This window comes from Cyprinus carpio, chromosome A18 (genome assembly GCF_018340385.1).
Source record: "Cyprinus carpio isolate SPL01 chromosome A18, ASM1834038v1, whole genome shotgun sequence".
NCBI classification, from domain to species: Eukaryota; Metazoa; Chordata; class Actinopteri; order Cypriniformes; family Cyprinidae; genus Cyprinus; species Cyprinus carpio.
In genome coordinates, this window is record NC_056589.1 from 22,817,326 (window position 1) to 22,843,439 (window position 26,114).

Here is a 26,114-nt window from a genome sequence, read left to right on the forward strand (position 1 = left end):
AACGTAAAAAGTTAAAAATATACTAGATAGATATATTTAACTTGAGCTTGAATGGGTTAAAAGGGTTCTGATTGTTTACATTTGAGTTTTTAACAGTTGAAGTTTGAAGCAGCAGTCAGAAAAGATATTAATACCTCATCAGAACAGCCGGAAGGTTTGTGTCAAGTTTGGTGGTCGTTGCTTTAAAGCTTTGATGAAATTTGGTCAATCAGAACAAGCTTTAATAGTAGATCTGTATACACTGACTTTGTCAAGCCAACATAATCGCAAATATAGTACCTTTCTTGTATGATTATTACATCATCATCATGCTTATGCTACAGTCTGGTTTTTTTTAGCAAACTTGAGCACAAATGTGACCTTTATTTTGAAATGAAGCGCATCACGGAAGTGAGAACTCAGCTTCACTGTGCCACGGTCAAAATAACTTGTTAATAGTCACTTACGGGTATTTAATTAGTAATTAATACGGACAAAGAATGGAAAAATGGTAAAATGATATCTGCATTTTACTATGCGCTTGTTGTCACAGCTGTATCGATAAAATATATCCAATTAACGTTATACTGAATATCAATGAAACGTAGTCACACTTGTACCTTTTGTACTCAGCTTCTGACTTTCTGCTCTGTCTGTTCCTGTTCTGAACGTAATATAAATGTGTATTATATATGGTTACATTTAATTACTTCCGATAATTAATTATGATTATGATTTTGCAGATAGTCTTATGGCCGATGACACAATGGATAGTGGGAAGCAATATCGTCTTTCACGTCCTCACAGAATAAGTGAATCCCCAAAGGTATGCATAACAGTGTTAAGTAAAATAGTTAACAGTTTTCGATAACTAAAATAAAGGTAAAATAAAATTAAAATTGATTAAAAAAATAAACGTTTTAAAAACTGAAGCTGAAACAAAAATAAATTATAGGTAAACAGAAACGTGAAAATCCCCAAAAAGCTAAAAAAAAAAAAAAAAAAAAAAAAAAAAAAAAAAAAACAATTACTAAAGCGCATGAAAAATTACTAAAACGTAAAATATTAAAATAAAAGCCATTAAAAATTAATTGATATAACAATACTATATAAATAATACTAAAATAGCATTTATGCATAAAACTGTATTATTTCTAAATAATAATATTTTTTTCAATAATAATTTTAATTCATTATATAATATTAACATTTATTGTTACATACTGAATAACTGCATTATTAACAAAAAAAAAAACAAATTTTTACATTAATTTAAAGGTACACTCAGTTTTACTAATTAAAAAAAAATATATATATCTATATATATATATATATATATATATATATATATATAAATATATATATATATAATAAATTAACAGAACTTTTAACAGATTAAATTTGTGTACCCTCACATGAGATGAAGGATCCAGTTATCAGTCAGTCTGCTTAACATTTTATTCTGCATTGAGTGGGTCACGCCACCATGTTGACGTCACATGACCAGCTAACAAACCTAACAAACCCTGTCTGATAGGTGTCAGTATAAAGTTCAAAACCACTGGTGCAACTGAATGAAGAAAAAAAACCTGCACATTTAATATCTATAGTACCTTTTAAAAATTATGAATCAAGTGTCTTGAAACTATCGTGCACTAACTAACGCTCATGTACAACAGGTGTATCGATGGGCAGACCAGGCTAACTACCTTCTTCAAGGTTTAAATGAGCAAAGACAGCATGGGCGGCTGTGTGATGTCGTTTTGGTGGCTGATGACCAGCGGATCCCTGCACATCGGGCTTTGCTTGCAGTATCCAGTCCCTACTTCCAGGCGATGTTCACCTTGGGGATGCGAGAGGAGCATGAGGCAGAAGTAGAGCTTGTGGGAGCCTCGTATGTTGGAGTTAAAGCAGTAGTAGACTTCCTGTACAGTGGCGAGTTACCTCTAGATGGTGGAAACATCGACTACGTCCTGGAAACTGCTCATTTGCTGCAGATGTGGCGAGCTGTGGATTTCTGCTGTCAGTATCTGGAAAAAGAGGTACGTGAGGACAATTACTTGTACTTGCAGGAGCTTGCCTTCCTCTACAGCCTGGACCGGCTGGACGCCTTCATAGACCGCTTCATTCTGGAGCATTTTGCCATGCTTTCCAACACATCCGAGTTCCTCCAAGATGTGCGGATGCCCAAGCTTTGTGCTTACCTTGCAGATGAGCAGGTGCAGCACGAGAACGAGCAAGCTCTTCTGCAGGTCGCCTTGCAGTGGTTGAGTCAAAGACCCGAACGTCTTGCGTTTGCCCAGCAGCTCCTCTCCAACATCCGTTTTGCTCTCATTCCACTGGATGACCTCATAGGGGGTGTATTTCCGGCCATACATTCCCTGCTGCCTCCAGACACAGGATGTGAGGCTCTAGTGGAGGAGGCCGTGGGCTACCACACGAGAGTCAGCGCCCAACCTGTACTGCAGACAACACGCACAGGCCTTCGAGGAGGTGTGGAGCGTCTGCTGTTGGTGGGAGGGGAGGTGTCTGAACGTGGAGAGGAGTTGAGTGCTGAGGTGTGCTGGCTGGATGAAGACGAAGGGAAGTGGGTCGTCGAGACTCAGCTGCCAGCTCAGAGGAGTCACCACTGTGTTGCTGTTTTGGGGGGATTTATCTTCACCGCAGGCGGGAGCTCCTCACGGGACAACGGGGGAGATTCTGCAAGCAACTTGCTGTATCGATATGACCCCCGAAACAACTTGTGGATTAAGGTAATTCACTTCACTCTTGACAATTTGATGCATCAGTGACATCAGTTAACTGAAGCTTTAACTAAAACTTAAATTAAAACCATAAAAAAATAAAATAAAATAAAATAAATGTTACCTGAAATAAAATAAAACATTAAAAAATATATATTTCAGCTACTTACAAAGGCAATATTTATCATTTTAATTTAGTTTAACTTGGTGTAATAAACTTAACACTGAAACTGAAGTACAAAAATTAATTAAAACTATAGAAATATATTTATGTATGTATGTATGTATATATATATATATATATATATATATTATATATATATATATATATACACACACACATATGTTGGTTAAAATGAAAATAATAAAATAATAATATAATAAAATAAATAAACATATGTATCTTAATGATACTTAAATATCAGTGACATTTAAGTTTTAATAACAGGGCTGCAGACTATGATTAAATGGTTGCATCTGATCACTTTTTTGGTTCAAATTAATAGTTTAGTTTAGTTTAGTTTATTAGCATTTTATCTGCATCCAAACTCAAGATCATGTGGATAGATTAAATATAGAATTTGTATAATTAAGTCTTAGTTTTGATTTTTATTTGCAATTATGTTAGTATTCCTAAGCATGAGAGAAGCAGAGAATTATGCAGAGTTTGATCTGTTGATCTGCAGGGTGCCCCTATGAACCAGCGGCGTGTGGATTTCTTTCTGGGAACCGTGGGAGACTGTCTTATAGCTGTTGGGGGACGCAATGATAGTGGTGCTTTGTCTTCTGTAGAAGTGTACCATCCTGCTGAAGACTACTGGACCTACGTTTCAGGATTGCCCAGGTTTGTTATTTGTTTTTGAATTTTTTTTTTTTGAAAGGTTGCACCAGTTTATGTGGATATTTATTTTGAATCCTCTTTTTCGAAATGTTTGGGGTCATTAAGTTTTTTTTTTTGAAGAAAATTAGTTTTATTCAGCAAGAGTGTGTTAAATTGGTCAATGCAAGTGAAGGCATTTATGTTACAAAAAATATATATTTTAAAAAAATAATGTTCTTTTGAATTTTCTGTTCATGAAAGAGTCCTAAGAAAAATGTATCATGATTTTTAAACATATTAAACAACAAATATTTATTTTATATTATATATATATATATATATATATATATATATATATATATATATATATATATATATATATATATATATATAAACTTTTATTATTTTATTGTTATTAAAATTTATTATAACTGTAGAATTATTACTTATTATAACTGTAGAATTTCTTCTTTCATAGATTCACATATGGTCATGCGGGCACTATTCACAAGGGCATTGTTTACATCTCAGGGGGCCATGATTACCAGATCGGCCCTTACAGACGTGACATGCTAAGTTATGACCCCAAAACTGCGGACACGTGGACAGAGCGACAGGCCATGATCTTGGCTCGAGGCTGGCACTCTATGGCGTCTCTAGATGACAGGATCTATGTCATTGGGGGCAGCGATGACCATGAGGACAGCATGGAGCGTTTTGACGTGTTGGGGGTGGAAGCCTTTGACCCGCAGACTGATCAGTGGACCAAGATAGCCCCTCTCAAGTACCCTAACAGTGAGGCAGGGGTGGCAGTCTTGGATGGAAAGATCTACGTATTGGGAGGGTACACCTGGGAAGCCATGGACTTTTCTCAGGGCACTCAAGTGTTTGTTCCAGACAAGGGCCAGTGGGTCTTAGGTCCAAATCTACCAAAGCACATTGCTGGAGCCTCAGCATGTGTGTGCCTTGTCAGACCACAGCAAACCAATAGTATAGAGGGTCATACATCAGGACACAGAGAGAGAGACAAACAGAATTCCAGCTAAGAGCAACACAGGTGATTGTTTGGGGTTCTGAAGAACACTTCTATGACAGAACTGACTTTCTGAATGTAGGTTGTCATAATCCTAATGCCATTGGCTGCTTCTTAGAGCCTTTAAAAAGAAGTCAGCAGGAGATACTGTGAGATGTTAGACTATGAATTGAAGTTGAAAAGCACAAATTAATATTGTAGTTTTTGTTACAAACTTTTTTGGAGTTTTCGAAGATGTCCTAGTGGCTTAGTGCTTCTTCTGAGTTACATTAAAACATCCTGAAGTGAAAGTTTTACATGAGTTTTTGCAGTGTTTTGGGGTTCAATTGTGATTTTGTGAATTACAATACCATTCAAGCATTTGGAGCCAGTAAGGTTATTATAAAAAAAAGAATTAATAGGCCTACTTTTATTTAGCATAGAATTGATCAGAAGTGTCAGTAAAGACATTTACATAGACATATACAAAAGAATTCTGTTTAAAAATAAAAGCTGTTTTTTTAAATTTTCTATTAATCAAAGAATTCTGATAAAAATCAAAATTTCCACAAAAACATTAAACAGCACAACTGTTTTCAACATTGACTTTAATAAAAATGTTTCTTGAGCACCGAATCAGCTTATTGACTGATATGTGACACTAAAGACTGCAGTAATGGCTGCTGAAAAATAAGCTTTGCCATCACAAGAATAAATTACATTTCCAAATATAATCTAATAGAAAACAGTTATTTTAAATTGTAATAATATTTAACAATATTACTGTATTTTTGATTTTTTATTTTAGTAATTTGTGAGCATAAGAGACTTAAAATCTTACCGCCTCAAAACCTTTGAACAGTAGTGTATGCCTTAATGCTTTATTTTAACCAAATGGAGTTACAATAATGACATCTTAGCGTTTCTCAAAAATATTTTTTTTCCAGTGCCATAAAATGTCACAGTTAAGATATTGACATATGAATGCCTGAACCTAACAATCATGAAAGTGTCTTATTTGCTCCAGCCTCCAGAAGTGCTTGGTCATTTTTTTCTAGGTGGGTTCTTGGTCATCCAAGGCTAAAAGCATTTCACTTGAAGGGATAGAAGGGATGCGATTCCAATCTGAGGAGCAACAACACCATCCAGTTTACTACTAGCTGTATGTAGTAAGTATACTTTTCACATTATGAACAAAATACCCTCATTATATACTGTATCCCACAATGCAATGCATTTAATAAGACCTTCCATTTCCAAATGGATTGAAAGGAATATCCTATAAAAGTCAAAATATTAATAATAAACTATAAACATGTAACACTATTAATATCATGTAACAACAATGTAGAATCTACTGTTTGAAGTGTGTATTGTTGCATATTTCATGCTGTTTTACATACGATTTAAAAATATATTCTTACTGTTTTATGATGCAGGCCTTCCAGCCTCGATTCAGAGACCTGAGAGCATTCATATCTTCTTCATCCAGAGTGAAATCAAAGATCTGCACCCAGACAAATAATAGTGGTAGTTAATAGTTATAACAGTTAGTAGTTACAGTATCTAAAAGAAATTCTCATCTTGATCAAAATGTGTATTAGGCCTTCTGTTTGTCAATTAAAGGGATAGTTCACCCAAAAATGAAGATTTTGTCTTCATTTACTCAAAACATTTGATGAAAACATAATATGGAAAAAATTACTACTGTCAACTGTTTGGTTCCCAACATTCTTCAAATTATATTCTTTTGTGTTCAACAGAAGAAAGAAACTCATACAGCTAAATGATGACAGAATATTCATTTTTGGGTATTAAAGCTATCCCTTTAATATTTTGCTTTAGTATATACCAGGATGAAACCACAAGATAACAGCTGACATCATTAGGAGAAAAAAAATACTATATGATATTAAAATATATATGGAATATTCATATGTTTACCTTGGTATTCTCCAAAATGTGGTGGGGTTTCATGCTTTTCGGAATCACAACAATGTCCTGCTGAACGTGATACCGCAACAGAACCTGCGGAACAATCAAATGCAACGTTAAAACCCGAAAAGAGCAAAGTAGATGATGCACAATACTCAAACTGAGAAAAGTGACCTGTGCAGGGGTCCGTCTGTGCTTTTTGGCTATAGCTCCAACAACAGGATCCTGCAGTAACATCATGGGATCCGTTTCTCCTCTTTGACTGCAGAGGCAATTGTACAAAATAGCATGTGATGTACATTCTCATTGCTTTGATAAGATTAAGAGCTGATTCTGGTTGAAAAGGTCCTTGAACATTTGAACTCACTATTCTGAAGGTCTTCCAGGTGAGCCAAATGGACTGTAGGCTGTTAAAGCAATGTTTTTGGACTTACAATACTCAATCAGATCAGACTGAACAAAGTAAGGATGGAGCTCCACCTGCAGATATACAAATAACTATCAACAATATTTCTCATGCTAATATTATGAGATAAATATTTATCTCATAGGTTACTCAAACCTACGTACAGTAATTTCATCTACCCCTTGTCAGATGTAAAATCTAATCCTGGGAATATGAGATTCCCAGTTAGTGCACCTGATTAACCGCAGGTGGGATTTTGGCCACGGATAGCAATCTCTCCAGTTGCTCGATTGTGAAGTTAGACACACCGATACTTTTCACCTTTCCTGTGGCTTTCAGAGCTTCCATTCCCTGAAACAGATGGCAGCACACTCTAAAGATCTTGAATACATAATTTTGTTATTATTAGTGTTAGTGGTTAGCATTACCTTCCACACATCCACATAGTCTATGTCAGTTGTAAGGATCTTCCCATCCTTTTCTGGGAAAAGCTCATCACCCATTTTCTGTAAGTTATTGTAAAATAGCAAACAATTAGTATACTTGAATTTGATCTACGAATCATTTAGCAGATTAAAAATAGTAACTGATGCAGAGGCTACATAAAATCTTTTGATAACTGTGTCAATACTGAACTCTCCAAACTATGTTTCGGAGACTACTGATAAATATTATGTTGATACTAATATTTATTTATGTAGTAGAAAAGTATTTGGGCACTTAAATACCACTTTAAATGGCTGAATGACATTTTATACTTTTTATATAATTGGGTTAAAATACTACTACTAATAATAATAATAAATCCAATTCTTATTATAATTATTAGTAGTATTATAGTAGTAGTAGTAGTAAAATACTAGTAATATATATATATATATATATATATATATATAGATATATATATATATATATATATATATATATATATATATATATATATATATATACATACACATACACACACACACACACACACACGTGTTTGTGTATATAGGAAATAAATGTAAATTGTTTTGTATATATACAGTACAGACCAAAAGTTTGGAAACATTACTATTTTTAATATTTTGGAAAGAAGTCTCTTCTGCTCATCAAGCCTGCATTTATTTGATCAAAAATACAGAAAAAACTGTAATATTGTGAAATATTATTACAACTTAAAATAATAGTTTTCTATTTGAATATACTTAAAAAAAATAATTATTCCTGTGATGCAAAGCTGAATTTTCAGCTTCATTACTCCAGCCTTCAGTGTAACATCCAGTCTATCACATGATCATTTAGAAATCATTCTGATATTCTGATTTATTATGAGTGTTGGAAACAGTTCTGCTGTCTAATATATTTGATGAATAAAAGGTTAAAAAGAACAGCATTTATTCAAAATAAAAAAAAATTCTAATAATATGTATTCAAATAATATATTTTCTTTACTATCACTTTTTATCAATTTAACACATCCTTGCTGAATAAAAGTATTGATTTTATTTAAAAAAAAGAAAGGAAAAAAAATTACTGACCCCATATTACTGACCAGAAGTGTATATTGTTATTACAAAATATTTATATTTTAAAAAACATAGCTTTTTTTTTTTTTTTTTTACTTTTTTTTCATCAAAGTATCCTAAAAAAGTATCACATGTTCTGAAAAAATATAAAGCAGCAGAACTGTTTCCAACTTTGATAATGAATCATCATATTAGAATGATTTCTAAAGGATTTCTAAAAATTCAGCTTTGCATCAGTTTAAAGTATAATACATTTTAAAAAATTATTTTAAATTGTAATAATATATCACAATATTACATTTTTTTCTGTATTTTTGATCAAATAAATGCAGGCTTGATGAGCAGAAGAAACTTCTTTCAAAAACATTAAAAATAGTAATGTTTCCAAACTTTTGGTCTGTACTGTATTATTTTTATATTTATATATATATATTATATATATTTATGTTTATATAATTTTTGTATGTGTTGTATTATATTTATTTTTTGTTTTAGAATTTACTTTTGGAAAAAATTAATATATTTGTAAATAAATGTAAATATAAATATACATTTATGAATAATAATTGTATTTATAATTCAAATAAGTTTCATTCAAAATAATTATTCATCTAACTTCTTTTTTTCCTCTCTTTTTTTTTCTTGCATTACCTTCAGTCCCACTGGAAAGTGAACTAGGTATAGGTCCAGGTAGTCAAGCTGAAGGTCATTCAGAGATTTATTCAAACAAACAGGAATGTCTTCAGGGGCATGATGGGTACACCACAGCTGGAAAAGAGAAGCATCAATATTTCATGATGATTTGCTCCTTTTAAATGTGCACACATTGATTTAATCTTAGAGCGCCAACATGACTTGAACTCACTTTACTGACTATGAACATGTCTTGGCGTCTGATGATGCTCTGCTGTATCATGGACTGGATGGCCTTCCCCACCTCTTCCTCAACCTGGTAGCTGTAGGCTGTGTCTATATGCCGATATCCAGCAGCGATCGCTGCCTCAGCTGCCCTCTGACACATATCTGGGCAAGTGGACTGTTCATCATGTAGTAAAACATTAAAGCATTGCTAGTTTCTGTTGCATAAGGTTATGACTTTATTACACTATTAAAGATGGCAAGATCACTGTCCTTGACATGGTCAAGTCTTAAAAAATTAAGACTCAAAGTCAAAAGACATAGGGAAACAAGAGCAAATAATATCATATCGGTGTGATATTTTAGTGTAATTGAGATGCTATTATAGTTTCTGTTAATATATTTAATTAGATCTGATTTTCTGCTTTCATTTTAATTTTAGTTAAAGTTTTAGTATATGTATTGGGGCTACTACGTGGGGCAAATTGTCACAATAGAAACCTGTTATCAAATAGCCTATTATTATTACCATATTATTACCAACATACAAAATCACTGCTAGCATTTGTGCAATGAAATTTCGGACTTTAGTTGTCCACGTAACTTCCCAATGTGACAACTAGCCCCTACAGTTCCCCATACCACAATTCAAGTAAATCTAAATGTTAAAAAGTGTCTAGATTTTTAAGTTAGTATGAGGCCATTGTAGAAATGTAATGCTACCTCTGGCTTCCATGTTCCAAGTCCCAGTAGTGGCATGTATGTGCCATCATTTAGTTCAATCTTCCTAGGTTGTTCAGTGCTCTCCTCCATGTAAGAAAGATTTGTGCAATGTAAAATGAGAAGCGGCTAAGTGGATTGACTTGTCTTTCCTGTCGTTTTCCTATGCCTCTATATTTCTAGCTCAAATCTTCCTCTTTGCAGTCTAAGCAGAACTGCCTTCTCTTTATCTTTGCAGTTAATCATTGAACTTGACAAGGAGTGTGTCTGTGCGTATGTGTATGTGTGTGCAGATCATTTACCACTATTGTTCCCGTATGTATGTTTCCTGAAACTACAGGCTGTTGGCACAGTTGTCAATGTGACCTTAGAGCTCATGTGATCCTGTGTTACTTCCCCAAGAAGTGTGTGAGCAAATCAGGAAGTATCCTCAAAGCTGATTGAGCTAAATTGAAATGTTTTAAATAAATGTAAGTTTTGACCTCTAACCTTTAATTATCTTTTATCAAAGTATAGAAAGGTATGAAAAGAGCAAAGATTTCCCTTTGAGGAACACTCTTTGCATTGTGTAATTTATGCATCAAACACTAGAGAGCATCAGAGTGACACAAAAGCATTTAAAGTCCCCCTTAGTGAAAATCAAGTTTTTTATGTTGTTTATTTGTCTGTGGGTTTTTTTTTTTAAAAAATGCTTTTAGACAAACCATGTGCCAATCCATTTATCAGCCCCATTGCTGAGTATTTTCTCCTTAAAACTGTAGTTTCCCAAAATCGCGTCAAAGGATCCTATCCTCAGCGTATCATTAACTGTGCTGCAAAGCAGAGGGTCTAGTGAGAAGGCAGCCAGGTTAATCCGGTAACAGTTATATTTTTTTCTGTAGCTGTTTAGCTAACTGTTAATATTTCCCCCTATTTTCACGATGTCATGTGCTGTTAGCGCTTATTTATTTGTATTTAGAACCGCTAACTTGGATAATAACCCGCGGCAGCAGTGTAAAACTAGCCCGGAGTCATAGACGTATGGCAAGCCGTTTTAACATTTAAAACTTTGTTTTGACTGACGCACCTCTTGACAGCCACGTCACACGCGTATGTTCGCGGGCGTTATATAGAATCACAAACTTGGCTGCATTTGAATCTTTAAGGCGTTTTGAGGACACATCATCGTCATGTAAGTAAATTTAATGAATGTTACAGTATCCACTGTAGTTGTCCGCTAGTAAAAACACTTTTGGCAGTCATTATCCATGTATAAACCAGCGCAAACAGAAAATGTTTTCCTTCACGAATTTAGCCATCAGTCTCCTTGCTTACGTTGAGCATACCAGTTTAATTCTGGTTCAAACACATACGGCTTGATTAAACCAATATTTCCACTTGCCATTGTATCGCGTTTACTACGGATCATTTAGTAGATCAGGAGGCTCCATAGAGGCTCTGGCTCATGACTGAGTGGAGGCGGGGCTAATTTGCGTATTCATATATTCGCGTATAGTAAATGAGGCAAGGGTGTAGAGTTGAATTCAAGCTATTTTAAGGCATGAGAAAATTATTTTCACAAGAAAAATTTTTTTTTAATGTAATTTTGATGATCAAGCATGAGTTTTAAAGGATAAAATTTTTGACTACAGGGGGACTTTAAAATCTGTCTGAATCACTTTATGCAACTTAATGCATTTTATCTGATCGAATAGCATCCCATCGTGAAAAGAACAGTTAAAAGAATAGATAGAATTTATGTTTTTATGTATTTTTTTAAATAATAATTGTTTATGTTGTTATTTTAATCGCATATTATATAACACAAGACGGAACATCCAAACGTACCACAAAATAAATGAACACAACTTTCTTTTTTTCTTTTTTTTTAAATACTTTACAATTTTACAAATTTTACAAACTTGTATAGAACTATTAAAGCACAACTTAAATTTTTTCCATTTGCATGTATTAACATGATATTTCCCCAGCAATAAATCAAGGTTAGATAGGATTTAGACTCATTTTGCGAAAACGTACACGTCTGTGACTAGTGTAAATGGAAATCAATCAATCAATCATATCATCAGAACCACCCCATCCCCCCCCCCAATCCCACCCCCATTTTTTATGGAATATTTCAGTATTTATTATAAATGATTTATCTCTCGTAACCTTATTCAAAATAACTTCCCTTAACTCTTGCATGCTGAAACGGCATCTCTTATTATGTGTTTACATAATTATGTGTTAGGATGGAAAAGAGCCTATGATTATAAAATAATAATAATAATAATAAACTTTGGTCACATATTGAGATACTATTTTATTTAAATAATTTTTGAGGTGTAACAACTGAAAACATAAATCTAAAAAACATTCGATTTAATACTGTATATGTGCCAACCCAAGTGGTTGAACATGCAAATTAAACACATGCACTACAAAATATTCCATACCTAAAACATCAAATATAGGAAAAATACTTCACATCATGCAGGTTACACATGAAATGTCTTTATGGTTTGGTAACAAGGCTCCCCAAACTTGCAATGTAGGGAAAATGTAGGAAAAACAATGTAGGAAAAAAAGACTACAATATTTTACAATAATGAACAAATTGCATATTCATTCAATAACCCCCAAACCACCTACCCTCCCATCCCTTCCCTATAAAATACTAGCCATAGTACATATAAAAATATAAATATGATGTTTTCATAGAACTGTGGGTTTCCTAAAAAGGGAAAGCATGTCACATGTAATGCACATAAGTGTGTCCTCTCTTAAAACACTTTCATTCATTCTTCAGCTTCATACACCACTTTGCTCTGCCCTTTAATATTTCATTTCCTCCTTTGAGCTTTCTTTCTCTGTCTGTTTCTTTCACTGGTCCAATTCGTGGCTGTCTTGGCTCCGAGGTCGATAGTGACGTGCACAGAATTCTCTGATCCGAATGCATGCCTCAATCATCATCTCCTCCGGGACTGTTACCACAATTCTGAAGAAGTTTGGATATTCAAATGCCTACAGAAAGAAACAACTTAGGTATCAGAATGGCTGCAACCAATCTTTGTGACAAATAATAGGTAAAATGCACTGTAACAGAATAAGATAAGATAAGGAGATGAATAATTCACCGTAGCAGGTAAACAGAACACAGATTGCTCAGTGACCAGCCGTTCAGTGAACTCCACATCATTCTGGAAATCTGGGAAGTGTTCCATCTCAATCCCCACCTGAGAAAGAGCCAGCATAAAATACATTTACCCTCTGCATAACTTGCAACTTTGCACTTTTTGCAAACATGCTCAATCCTTAATATGGACATCCTGATGAGCAAATGTGCCAAGTATGATTAAGTGTCTATCAGGCCATTTAAAGAGATAGTTCACCCAAAAATACAGTTTTATTACATTACATTATTTACTCATACTCATGTCATTTCAAAAAGCACCATTTAAGTATAAATAAAAATGCAGAAAAATAAACCATTTTAAATCTGATCTTTTTATTGAATCATTTGATCCAGTTCACAAAACCAGTCTGAATGATTTGTTTATGAATTAAACTGCACCATTTAACAGGTTCAACTTAATCTAGCATGAAAAGAAAATTCATCCTATTTAGTTTCTAAAAACATATTATTAAGCTTATTGTGAATAATTTATTCATGCATATGTTCCTTTTTTTTTTTTTTTTTGACCTTATACTTTTTAATAAAAAAAATTCTGGTGATGTATGCCTATTCCAATAATTTAGTTCACTTAAGCCCTGTCCCTTTCCTACAATTGAAAATTGTCATTTTGGAGTTGGAGAACAATAAAGGAAAGTAAATGATGACAAAATTGTAACTTTCGGTTAAACTACCCCTTTAGTTTAAGTTTATAAACAATGATTATTTATTTTCAACCCCTCTTATCTTATAATACTTAAAATTCCACTTACCATAATGTACATGGCTCCCGATGGCATCACTGGATTCAGTCCAGGAACAGTTGACAACTCTGAGAAACATATCTCTGAGTTTGACTAAAGAGGAGCATAAAAATTGTGTTATTGTCAGAGTCAGATGTTGAATCTAAAAGCTTTTCTCTCTAAAGCTCCTCTCTTCTCCTCTCCTGTTACCTTTAGGAAACTGATGGTGCCTTGGTAGAACTCGGGTGGTGTGTCATTCAAAATGCTTTCTAATGCACCCTGAACCACAGTACAGGGTCCCAAAATGCGCTGGCTTAGTTTTACAAGACCCTCTCGAATCTAGAGTGAATATTAGCATTATTGATATGTTTTGTGTGTGTGTATTTCATTTTCTTCTACAGGTGAGATGCTTATACTTACTCCGGTTCCAAATATGTAATTACGATCATGGATGAGGATCCAGCCCATTCTCCAGCCAGGAACCAACCAACGCTTGGCAAGACCACCACAGGACAGGATGGGCACGTCACTGCTGAGAGGTGCCAAAGGCTGAAAATCACAGCCTGGAAATACCTGCAGAATAACAGATACACTCAGCCCACTCATTTCAACACTGTAAATAGCAATATTGTTCTTGAAACATATTTGAAATATAATATAATATAACAAGAAATAATCTTTAAAATAAAGATTAAATGCAAAACTAAAGGTAAAAATTCAAGACGAACGATTTTCTATCAAAAGATTTTTTAATGTTTTTCAAAGAAACTTGCTCACCAAGGCTGCCTTTATGACTGTAAAGATAACAATATGTAGATAATTGTAAAGATAATAGTATGTTAGTTGCATTCTAGAATTTTCTGCATGCTGCTGCCATTCTGTTGGATGGAGGAGCCAGAAAAAGATTATGGATGTTTAGAAATGGGGGACTAAGAAAGTTATAAGGGTAGCGATAGAGAGAGAGAGAGAGAGAGAGAGAGAGTTCCTTGCTTGTAGCTGTTTTGTGGTCGTCCGCCTGGCTGGCTCTAATTACGATTATGGCTTCATGTCTGGTCGATGGATCCGCCCCATCTCCCATTGGCTAAGATACTGCAATTTAGGGTGCTGGCCCTAATTCACATGCTCAAACACGAAAGTATGTTTTGTTGATCTTGTTGTTTTTAACAGGGTCCAGACAGCGAGGCCACATGGGGTGCTCGACACTGTACCAGATGGAGCTCAAAAACACATCCAGCCAGTCAACATTCTACCTGCAATGAAACAAGGGGGCCTTTCCTCTCCCTTCCTTCTGTATCGCCTCCATTACGTCAAGCTTCACGCATGTGATAACCACAAACACATGTGATGAAAAGTGCAAAGTCATTGAGGTGCACTCAAGCCGCTCACTCTTAGCTTACAACCCCAACTGATTTACTGAGTTAAAAACACCTCAGACCGACAGCCGTATTTTCCAGAATACAAACGTTCTCTCTTGGCCACTACTGTCCAGAGTCATGGACCCATTGCCCTCTCCTCTATCTTCACTACCCTTCATGACCTAAAGCCCAGAATTCTGGCCAACATCCATTCACAACACACAACTCTAATCCCTCCAGTGCTGATGTAGTTTCTATTGCTAAACGAGGCTGAGCTGAGCCGGGGAAACGCACACCACCCAACAGAAGGATGCTTCCTAACTGCAGTACACTTTAATGCAATTCCAAAGGGGTTTTTTTTCGCAGCTATGCCATAGAAGAACCATTTTGAGTTCCTCAAAGAACCTTTGAGTGAACAGTTCTTTAAAGCACCATTTTTTCTAAGTGTGAAGTACATTGTAAAAATCTGAAGAACCTTATTTCCACTTTAAAGACCATCTGTGCAATGGAAATGTTCTGTGTATGTTAACAGTTCTTCATAGAACCATAGATGCCAATAAAGAGCCTCTAATTTTAGGAGTGTAAAAAAATTTGCTATGGTTAAAAATTGTCTTACAAATAAGCTAGAGTAAATCAAATCCTTTAACAGGGGTTATGTTAGGTGAGTGTAGAGTGTGAACTCCGTAAAAGACCACTGTGAGAAGACCTGTGGTCTATTTGACCTTTGAGTACTTTGAGTTTCATTAAAAGTTGGCTGAAAGTGGACAGAGCTTGGAAAATAAACCGTTCTTAAGTATTCCCGCATTCATTGTGCACTCACCATGTCTCCGTAGATCTCATCAGCAAGGATTGGGATACAGTTTCTTGATGCCACTAGATCACATAGAATATTATCAGATTAATATCCTGGAGTTTCCGGAGATAAACATTTCTGTTGATATAAAGTATTATTTGACTGAACATTCACCTGCAAGAATCTTATGTTGGTGTTCTTTGGTGAACACAGAACCGCACGGATTGGATGGGTTATTGACAATCAGACAGGCTGTTTTGTCATCAATCAGACTCTCCAGGTGCTGAAGATCAATCTCCCAGGACTTCTCGGGCTAAAGGATCAAAAGATCAACTGAAGTTAGAAAGAAACTCATCTTAGGCATGACACAGTCAGGAGTTATTGTAGAACTGAAAAAAGGGATTATATAAGTGCTAAAGAAGAATATATTGAATTCAATTGAAAGGCATCCTTATATCGTTTAATTTTTGCAAATAAAATTATTCCTATCTCAGTTGTGTTAGGATCTATAACACTTATCATTTATTTATACAGTATATATTAAAGTCTACAGAAAACAATGGTATTATTGAGGTATGTCTCTCTGTATTATTTGCATGTGCGTGTATGCGGTTGTTTTTATTTATCGGTCCCAGATGTGGACCATATAGGAATGACACAGCAATTTTCCCCATCCACTCCACAATCCGTCCCCTAGTCTTTTATGCCCCAAAACACGCCCCATCCCACCCACTCTCTTCTCACATGTTTGTACAGTGCAATTCCATATTTTTTCTTATTGTTGACAGAAAGGTTGTTCTAAAACATTCTCTACTTCTATTTTGCACTTATATTGTATTTTACTTGTATTTTGTTTCTGACTCCAAGCTAAGCTGAGGAGATGGACTTTTTTGATTTAAACACTGATGCTATCAGTGTGATTTACTCACCAGCAGATTGTAGAACTTGACTTGGATGCCCATAGACACTGCCAGTGTCTTATAGAGGGAGAATCCAGGACGTGGAACTAAGATATTGTCTCCTGGGTTACACAACACACTGATGGCCAGCTCTATAGCCTGGCTACAGCCACTGGTTAAGATCACATCCTACAGATTAAAAAAAACCTCATCAGCTTACAAAAGCATTATATGAAAAATTACAAATTATGGATGTGACTTACTTTGCCTTCCAGTGGAGCTTCTGGACAGCTGTAAAAGTTTGCAACAGCTTCTCTGCTTTTTTGGTAACCTAATGTAATTAAAATGCTGATTATTTTCATGAAGAGCAAATCTTACACATTTTTTCAGAATGCAAGAGCAAGGTAGGGGCTATTTAATCATTGCATACCAAATGCAGCAATTAATTTTTTTTTTTTAAATAAAATTTCAGCATTACATTGTTAATTAAGCAGAAAATGAATGCGTAAGTCTTACCTACTGAGGGAGCATAGCCATTGTATTTGTGTGAGTCTATGGCCTCCTTCACTGCCTGTAAAACAGTGTCATCTGTTGGCAAGTTCCCAAACACAGTAGGGTCACCTAGTTGAAAATTAAGCCCAAAACAGACATTTACATTTAACCGTTTAGCAAAAAGAATATTCACTACACTTAAGTTGAATGAGACAAAAATAAAAAATTGTAATGACAAACTAACACCTAGTTACATCAATGAAACACAAACAGTTTTTCACTTTCTGTCTAACTAAATATCTTACATTTGACAAATATGAAGAACTAAATATATAACTAAACACCTGTCATTTGAAAAAAAAAAGGTTGTGATTAAGGTTTAAGTGTTTAATTATAGCCCAGCTGATTATGGAACTAAGTTACAAATATTTACATTTTAAAGAAATTACATTTTATGGAGTTATATGCATATAAATAGGTTATTTGATCCATAATTACCAATGGATAGAGCAATCATGGGTTTCTCGGGGTTTGGAGTGAGTTTCATCCCGTCCACTATGGCTCGGATGGGATTGAGTGTTTTTTTGGACATTTCTGAAGGTCTGACGTTCCATCTCTGCCTGTGGCTCTTCAGTTTGGCCGGGTTCACACTCACATGAGTCCGCACACTCACATGATGCACACCGTTCCCGTTGATGCCATTGTTCGGAGCTCCGTTCATTTTCACCACAAAAGACATTTTTTATTTTTTATATTTTGGTCCGTGCACTTTTGAAAGAGATGATGTCTAAGGAATGAAAAAGTTGACATTTGTAGAGTAAAATATGTTGACAAATACTTAACGTTTTGGGTTTTAGACAGACGTCAAAAACAGAGTTTGATTTTATATTCTATTTATTGACAAATAAGTAAACATTTTAATACATACAGTATTACGTACATTTTCAAACATTGTTTCTATATCTACAAAAGTTTAATTAAATTGCGGTACATTAAATAGCTAGACTCGTTCGAACAAATGCCCAGCTGAGGAGGTAACCATAGAAACAGTATGAGCGCTTTCAATTAGAATCAGTATCGTGTGACAGCTTTTAGAATTTTATTCAAAACGTCTTTAACAAAGTTGGCAGTTTGCAAAGCGAAAATTATAGGCTATTGAATAAATAAGTCAAACACCGCAATGCAATGCATATATACAAAGTGCAGGCACATAAATATAGATATACATCACATACAAAAAACACTTGCCTAAATAATCAGATTAATATACGACTGTAGAATTTTAATATTATCTAACCTTCGTCAAATAGACAATATTCTTATATATATTCTAATATTCTTATATCTATTCTAAAATATGAATTTTTATGTTGTTTAAAAAATATGCAAAACATATGTGTCACAATAAAGATTTTTATTTTAGACACTAAATGAAAAAAACCCTTGCTTTATAAGCAACATGCAGAATTTATAATGTAACATAAATACCTTATTAAGTTGCTTATAATAAAAATCACGCTCCAATAGCGGTGGATGAGTTAAATAGTTTAATTTGTGCATAGAATGATTAAGTCGGTTCATAAACCGGCTTTATACCCCGTAAAATGGGTGTTGAACCCTGCCCACATTTCCATTGGTGTAGACCGAGGGCAGTCCAAAACTCCCCCGTTACATCATAAGTCTAAAATTCTATAGTTTTGGGGTTGAACCTCATCCTCCTCTTTCTAGAACCTGCGATGAGCCTGTGACGCACAGGATCTGCACGCGATCTGTGCGTAAAAGCGCAAACACTATCCTTCACAAAACATGAGTTAGAGCTATGCACATGGCGCTCAATTGTTTTTAGAGACGCTTTCTTTATTTCAGATATACTGCTGTCTCCTTTGCTAACTTCAGTCTATTTTTAATTACTTTTTACTATTACAATTACTGTATGTCGCACCTGTTTCCAGTGCGCATTTATAATGAGAGAAGCAGTTTAGGTTTAACAGTGTATTTCAGACTTTCTGTTCTCAAATATCATAAAGCATCATTTGGAGAGTATCCTCCACATCTGTAATGAGAATGAAAAGGGCTGCTCTCCACATCTGTCTTACATAAGTTGTTTTATTGGTGCCAACACTGCAACCATTGGCCATTCTGCTATTATGCATGTATATTGTTTGTGAAAAGCCTTTTGCCAACTAAACCAAATATGGAAAATCAAAGACTTAGAGCAGGGGTGTCAAACTCTGGATGGCCGCAGCCCTGCAGAGTTTAGATGCAACCCTAATTAAATGCACATCATCCAGCTAATCAAGTCCTTCAAGCTTATTTGAAAACTACACGGCATTTGTGTTGGAGCAGAGTTTGAAACAAAACTCTGCAGGGCTGTGGCCCTCCTCCAGGAACTGAGTTTGGCACCCCTGGCTTCACACGTTATGTTGTTTATGCCTTGAAAAAACAACTTGGAATATTTTCAATCAATTGGTTTTGTAAGCTCAATCATTCAAACCAAGTCCTTCAAAAATCATTCAAAAGCACAGTCCCAATTCCATGTAACTCAGGGGTGTCAACTTCAGTTCTTGGAGGGCAGAGTTTTTGCAGAGTTTACCTCCAACCCTAATTAAAAACACCTGAACCAATCACTAAAGGCCTGCGTCCCAACGTGCATACTATTCATCCTAAATTCAATACTATTTAGGGTAGATAGGCTGGATAGTATGCACATTGGGACGCAGGGAAAGTCTTCAGGATTACTAGAAACTTCCAGGCAGGTGTTTAGGAGCTGGTTGGAGCTAAACTCTGCAGGAGATTGGCCCTCAGGCCCTCCAAGACCGGAGTTTGACACATGGTGTAAATGCATTAAAAAAAGAGTGACATGCACATCCATTAATGCTTCACAGAAAGAAAAGGGAACAAGAGAATGTAAATAATGACAAAATAATGACTTTTTTCTACTGCTTTAGTAAAATGTCATATGGCTTAAAAATAAATAAGAATAAATGCTGTCATTTGGATGATTTATGTAACACTTTCAAACACAATCATCATCAATCATCTTCCTGAAATAATAAATTAGACTGCATGTTGTGCACTATATCTGATGCAATAATGACAAAGTAGTTCGCAATAGCATCAAGTCAAATTTACACTGAAGTCAGGTAAATAAACGTCAGATTGGATAGTTTTACATGACAATAACCTTGAACTTTAAACCCATGACTCTCGTTCATGTTTTTTTTTTTTTTTTTTGTACTTGGCATAACCATCTATTTACCCATCTATCTACAACACGTAACACTGAATTAGTGAGGCTAAGACTAACCTTAAAACACTTCTGCCCTGATGTGCTATTTAAACTGAAAGTACGGTCAACGCAACCTTATAGGCGAATGAAGGTTGCGCTTAACTCAAAGTAAAAAAACTCTAATCCAGAATGTCTGTCCTTACATAACTCTTCCAGGTCAATAAAAGAAAGCATGTCAACATGTTTCCACTAAAGCACGCCATTCAGAGTCCCAGCGATAACCCTGAGCCGCCATATGCGTCACTAAACCAACAGCACACAGTGTTCCACATTGGAAACCATGCAATTTCAGAATTATATTCACACTTCATAGGACCTTCAGGGCAACAGGAGTCTAAAATAATTGATAAAAAAAAACATACAGGACACAAATATTTTGGTATTGACCATCAAGAGCTTTAGGGCAAGCATTTTGACCTCCGTGAGGCAAACAATGAGGTTTAAAAGCTGCATAGTTAGTTTCCCAACCCTAATTTTCAAATATCTTTTGTAAACTGCTAATGCATCTAAAAACATTATGAAGACCACGTTAACTGGCACTTTCTTTTTGGCGTCTTCTGATTTAGTCTCTGTTAGGCTTGTAATCAGGTTCATCAGAGTCTGAATCTTCTGAGCATCAATCAGAATACAGTGTATTTACATCAAATAACATGTATTTATAATCAGGCTCTTCTCCTTCTCAAATGTCACAGGCTCTGTATGAATCCATGGCTCTGGAACACTCCTTGCTCAGTTTGTTAAGGCGCACTTAAGGTTGGAGCCACTTGGACTGCATGAAGAAGCTTCGACTCTCTAAGGACAGTTTCAGATTGTGTTCATTGATTCTGTGAAGACAACGATAGCTAAAATCTGTCCTGCATTGAGCACTGAAGTTGCTTTGAGGCTGTGGACTAAGATGATGAGGAGGACTGTTGGAGTAACTGGATTCTTTGAGGACATTGGTAAACGACTGACTTGCTGACCATCAAGAGCTTGAAGCATCTTGGCCACCATGAGGTAAACCGATAAGGTAAAAGTAAAATAAAAAAGCTGCATATTTTCCCAACCCTAATGGATTTTATATTCAAACATTCAACGTACAATGCTAAAATAAGTGTCTGAGTACCTATGCATCCGAAAAACAGGATGAAGACCACATTTGCTTGCAGTATCGCTTTGATGTCCTCCCTTTTAGTCTTAGTTGGGCTTGTAATCAGGGTCATCAGAGTCTGTTGAGTCAAAATCTTCTGAGTATGAATCAGAATACAGTGTATTTACATCAAATAACATGTATTGATCACCTTCATGCTCTTGTTCTCCTTCTAAAATGTCACAGGCTCTGTATGAATCCATGGCTCTGGCACACTCTTCCTTGCTCAGTCTATTAAGAGTCACTTGAGGTTGAAGCCACTTGGACTGCATGAGGAAGCTTTGACTCTCTAAGGACAGTTTCAGATTGTGTTCATTGGTTCTGCTTGGTTCGATGAAGACAGCAGTAGCTAAAATCTGTCCTGCATTGATTCCAAGTTGCTTTGAGGCTGTGGACTGAGATGACGAGGACTCTTGGAAGACTGAAGGTGAAGGAGCAACTGGATTCTTTGAGGACACTGGTGAAAGACTGACCTGCTGGATGCTGGACAATGAAATGTTCGTAGAGGATGAATCTGGGTTTGAGGACAATGAGTGCTGGTTTGGAGATGCTTGAGGTTGTGGTAGAAGAGGTGGAGTGCTCTGGGTTGATGTGGGAGTGCATTCTGCCTGTACGACTTCTCCATCAAGCTCTTCAGAACATTCCTGAAGGATGCTCCTCATTTTTTTGCCATGCCTGGAGCACATCTGCTCTTTGAAATCCGTCTCTCTTTCCTTCTGTTCTGGTTCAGATTGAGTCTTCGCCTGTCTTTGCCTCCCAAGCAGGTCCTTCTCCACCTGTAGAGACTGGCTGAAGTCAGTCTGATCTATTTCAGAATCTGACAACTGCGTAGAGGTAACGATTACTCCATCCTCACAAATCTTCACTTGAGGTAAAATGGTTTCTGTGTTTCTATTTTGCCACAAGCCCTGAGAACAAAAGAGCTCTTTTGAGCTGGTTTGTGAGATTCCATCCTCTTTTGTGCTGTTCTGAGATGACCTCAAAAATACACGGAGGGTACCATGGGATGGTTTAACAACTTCAGCATCCCTTTGCTCCTCACAAGTGTTTGAAAGTGATGGTGTGAGACTGTCGTCAAGGCTTAGATTTGTTGTCACAGCTGTTAAATAGAGAAAATGAAGATGAAAATAAAGTCATCTGTAATTCTGTCCAAAGCTGTTACAGCAAATTCGGAGACAGAATCATGTTTCTTACCGCAATTTAGGAGTCTCTTCAGAGCTGAGGCTAGAGAGGCACTTTTAATTGAAAGTAATTTTTTCAGGATCTTCTCTCCCCTCCCATATGAATAGGACTGCTTCAGTAACTGGACACATGCAGATGTGAACAGAATAGAATAATATATCAATAATAATATGAATATTTTTATTATATGATAATAATGCGTTTAACGAAAGCCAATAGATATATTATTGTGCTAATTCTAGTAAAATCTATATACTGAATGTGTTAAATATTTTTTTCAGTATTTCCTTTAGTTTACAATGAATACAATGGCAGATACAGTTTATTGTGTATCCAATTTTTTCCCATAAAGACTGTTTTTTTTAAAGTCTTTTTTTTATTTTTAGAAAAATAAAAGCACAAAGAAATAAGTACAAAAAAATAAAAAAGCTTCTTAAAAAGCATGACTAAACAGAAAATGCAGCTACTTTAGATACAAAAGCATATAAATGGTTACCTGTTCAATGCATGTAGGTTGTGGCAGGACTTTATCTAGCTCTCCCAAATAGTGTGAAAGTCTCTCCTCCAGTTTCTGTGCATAGCATTCACCATATTGCTCTTCCATTAAATCCTGCAAAGTTGAATAGTCACATCTGATTTGAAGATCTGGAATTGATGAAGACTAGTGCTTATATAATGAATGTACCATTCAAAGAATAATTTGTAACCTTTAAAACATTATTATTATATTGTTTTTACATGAGAGCAAGAAATTTCACTAACCCGAATGTAAGTCTCACGCATATCCCTGTCTCTGGCCAGAACATGAGCAAAGGACTTGAAATCTTCCCGGTTTTTCTGCATCAGCTCCATGTTCCTTCGGCTCTATATAGAAGCATGATTTAAGAAAAAAAGGAAAGGAAAGTGTTAAAATATATATTTTATATGATAAAGGCATTATTTGTGTCAACACAGACGATACGATACAGCAGTGACACACACTCAGATATTAACTTAACACACTTCAACAAGATCCCATGCATCACATATAGTACATTTATAAATTATTTTGGCTTTTTATGAATTTATGGTGGCCCCTGGTGGAAGGAGATCATACTTACACATTTGTGATACTCTGGGAGGCTTTTAGGAAAAAAGTTTTCAATCTTGTCAGTTATTTTAGCAGTGCTCTGGTCATTCCATAACATCCACATGATAACTAAAAAAACACACACAAAAAAACATAAACATAAAGTAGTCAATGCCAAACAAATTCATATTCATACAATTAAAAAAAAACAAAAATACATTCCAACTTAAAAAAACTTGTGTATTCTATAAAATTAAGGAAGAAACTTGTTTTGATTTATTTTATCAATGCAATCAGACAGAGTACATTACCTTTGGGAGAATTTAAGTTGCTATTTATCTCTTTTAATGTGATTTAAATTTTTTGCTGACGTATATATTTCTTTATTTTTCTAGCAGTAACCATACATTGAACAATTTTTTTTTTTTTGGTTTGGATCGGAATTTATTTTATTTTGCTTTGCCTTTCTTGTCCAGATTTTTGCAAAATCTCTTAAAGTCATAAATAAAAAGAATAACAAATTTCTGAAGGACTATCAGTTTCATTTTTCTTACAGATTGAGGGGTCTTTTGTTTACCTGTTTGTATTTTTTCACTTTACTTTTCATTCTATGTTCTTAAATGGAGGGCGGATTATTATGATTATTGTTATTTTTATATTACTACATACTATTATTGTAATGAAAATTGAAAATCCATGGAAAAAAAAAGGTTATTTCTGATTAGTTGACTTCATTTTATCTAAGAAAACAATGTCTCACCAGAGTCTGCAGACCAAACATGATCTTCATGTGTTTGATGGGAGTCACTAGTCTTGGCACAAGTGTGTATGTAACATCCAAAAACTCAGTGACTCGCTCAAAATGCTTGATGTCTCTGGCTTGCACGATCCTCCAGACCTCTGCCGCCACCACACGGATTCTGCACGGCTCTTCAAGGGTCAGGAGATGCCAGTCACCTTCTAGCCACAATGGAGGTCCTAGAACTAAAACAAGAGAAAGTTGTTTAGATCTCCCATGGATTCATTTTGAACCAGTTTAAGTTAGACCTGTTACTGACTTAGATCTATTATTGTCGATTTATGATGAAAATGAAGCAACAACAGTGTAATTACATGCAAAGGCATTGATTCAATAGATTATACTGTTTTTAATTGAAAGCAATGCAAGAAATCCTTATGTAAAAATCATTATTTGATAAAAATGTCATGTTTAACAGGTTTGATTGGGTTATTAAAAACATGGCTAGAAACACCTTCTAAGACCTCCATCATCCGTTTAGTCCATGCATATTCAATAATCCATAATGGTAAAGCAGGAATAAGGTGAGCGCAAGCTTTTTCCAGCCACAGGTTTTCACTCATTCCAGCCAAAGCAACAGTTTAGGTCTTCAACACTGTCATGATGTCCAGGCATCAGCTGCTTTCAGCGCAGAGCATCTGATGTGAGCCACTGAGATCATGATGAGCTCCATTTGAAAGTCAAATTTTGTTAGGCATGTCCGGGCACGTTTAGGAAGTAAATGACGGAACAGTTTACTTTCACTTATAGAACATCAAAGTTAGAAACATCATGGAATAATTCAATCTCGTTCGACTGCACAAAAGTGCTCACAAGGTCAGTGCAAATATTCTTTGTATCAAAATAGAAACTGTTGACGGTGATGTTTAAAAAAAGCACCGATGACAGAACATTTCAAAATAAGAGCGCAGTTCCATGGTCACCTAAAATAACTTGAACTAGCATTCAAATAAAAACGAAAAAATATATTTATTATATTTATTATAGGTAAAAACAGAAGTGAAAAATTAGACGACGGAGTAAATATAAAAACTTCTGAAAGAAGACGTTCTGATTTACCGTTCTTGCCGTAAAGTTTCATGTGAATGGCCAAATTAAATTAAATAATTAAAATACGTGTAAATATTTAAATAAGATGTATGTATATATGTATGTACTGTACATACACCAATTTACAATTCTTGTATTTAGTTTTATTCATAGGCAAAGAGTTCACTTTATCGTT

General features: G+C 35.2%; 4 protein-coding genes across 9 annotated transcripts; 1 reads left to right on the forward strand and 3 right to left on the reverse strand.

Annotated features, from left to right (window-relative positions):
- Nucleotides 1-88: 88 nt before the first annotated feature.
- Nucleotides 89-4,872, forward strand: klhl36 (kelch-like family member 36). Of its 5 annotated transcripts, none has more exons than XM_019121868.2 (5): nt 94-154; nt 723-805; nt 1,659-2,732; nt 3,410-3,567; nt 4,022-4,872. In XM_019121868.2, the coding sequence occupies exons 2-5, from the start codon at nt 731-733 to the stop codon at nt 4,587-4,589; spliced, it is 1,875 nt and encodes a 624-aa protein (XP_018977413.2). In that variant the 5' UTR covers nt 94-154; nt 723-730; the 3' UTR covers nt 4,590-4,872. The 5 variants fall into 5 exon arrangements, with proteins under 5 accessions (XP_042631419.1, XP_018977413.2, XP_042631417.1 ...); XM_042775483.1 differs by lacking the exon at nt 94-154 and adding an exon at nt 355-490; XM_042775482.1 differs by lacking the exon at nt 94-154 and adding an exon at nt 549-649.
- A 738-nt stretch (nt 4,873-5,610) lies between these two features.
- On the reverse strand, nt 5,611-10,310 carry zgc:56622 (uncharacterized protein LOC326033 homolog). 2 transcript variants are annotated; one of them, XM_042775486.1, is made up of 10 exons: nt 9,989-10,310; nt 9,273-9,443; nt 9,059-9,175; nt 7,325-7,402; nt 7,131-7,247; nt 6,858-6,970; nt 6,665-6,752; nt 6,500-6,583; nt 5,980-6,062; nt 5,611-5,680 (listed from the first exon to the last, which is right to left on the reverse strand). In XM_042775486.1, exons 1-10 carry the CDS (start codon nt 10,076-10,078, stop codon nt 5,647-5,649), a joined length of 975 nt encoding a protein of 324 aa, XP_042631420.1. In that variant the 5' UTR covers nt 10,079-10,310; the 3' UTR covers nt 5,611-5,646. The 2 variants fall into 2 exon arrangements, with proteins under 2 accessions (XP_042631420.1, XP_042631421.1); XM_042775487.1 differs by having other exon boundaries at nt 9,273-9,430; nt 9,989-10,261.
- A 1,967-nt stretch (nt 10,311-12,277) lies between these two features.
- Nucleotides 12,278-19,019, reverse strand: tat (tyrosine aminotransferase). The gene is made up of 12 exons (XM_042775489.1): nt 18,910-19,019; nt 17,920-18,208; nt 17,446-17,550; nt 17,193-17,260; nt 16,960-17,118; nt 16,205-16,343; nt 16,058-16,110; nt 14,303-14,455; nt 14,093-14,221; nt 13,913-13,996; nt 13,105-13,203; nt 12,278-12,991 (listed from the first exon to the last, which is right to left on the reverse strand). Exons 2-12 carry the CDS (start codon nt 18,158-18,160, stop codon nt 12,851-12,853), a joined length of 1,371 nt encoding a protein of 456 aa, XP_042631423.1. The 5' UTR covers nt 18,161-18,208; nt 18,910-19,019; the 3' UTR covers nt 12,278-12,850.
- A 2,699-nt stretch (nt 19,020-21,718) lies between these two features.
- On the reverse strand, nt 21,719-25,759 carry LOC109110170. The gene is made up of 7 exons (XM_042775490.1): nt 25,344-25,759; nt 24,851-25,074; nt 24,122-24,220; nt 23,784-23,885; nt 23,518-23,631; nt 23,034-23,142; nt 21,719-22,938 (listed from the first exon to the last, which is right to left on the reverse strand). Exons 1-7 carry the CDS (start codon nt 25,450-25,452, stop codon nt 21,887-21,889), a joined length of 1,809 nt encoding a protein of 602 aa, XP_042631424.1. The 5' UTR covers nt 25,453-25,759; the 3' UTR covers nt 21,719-21,886.
- Between the last annotated feature and the right edge of the window lie 355 nt (nt 25,760-26,114).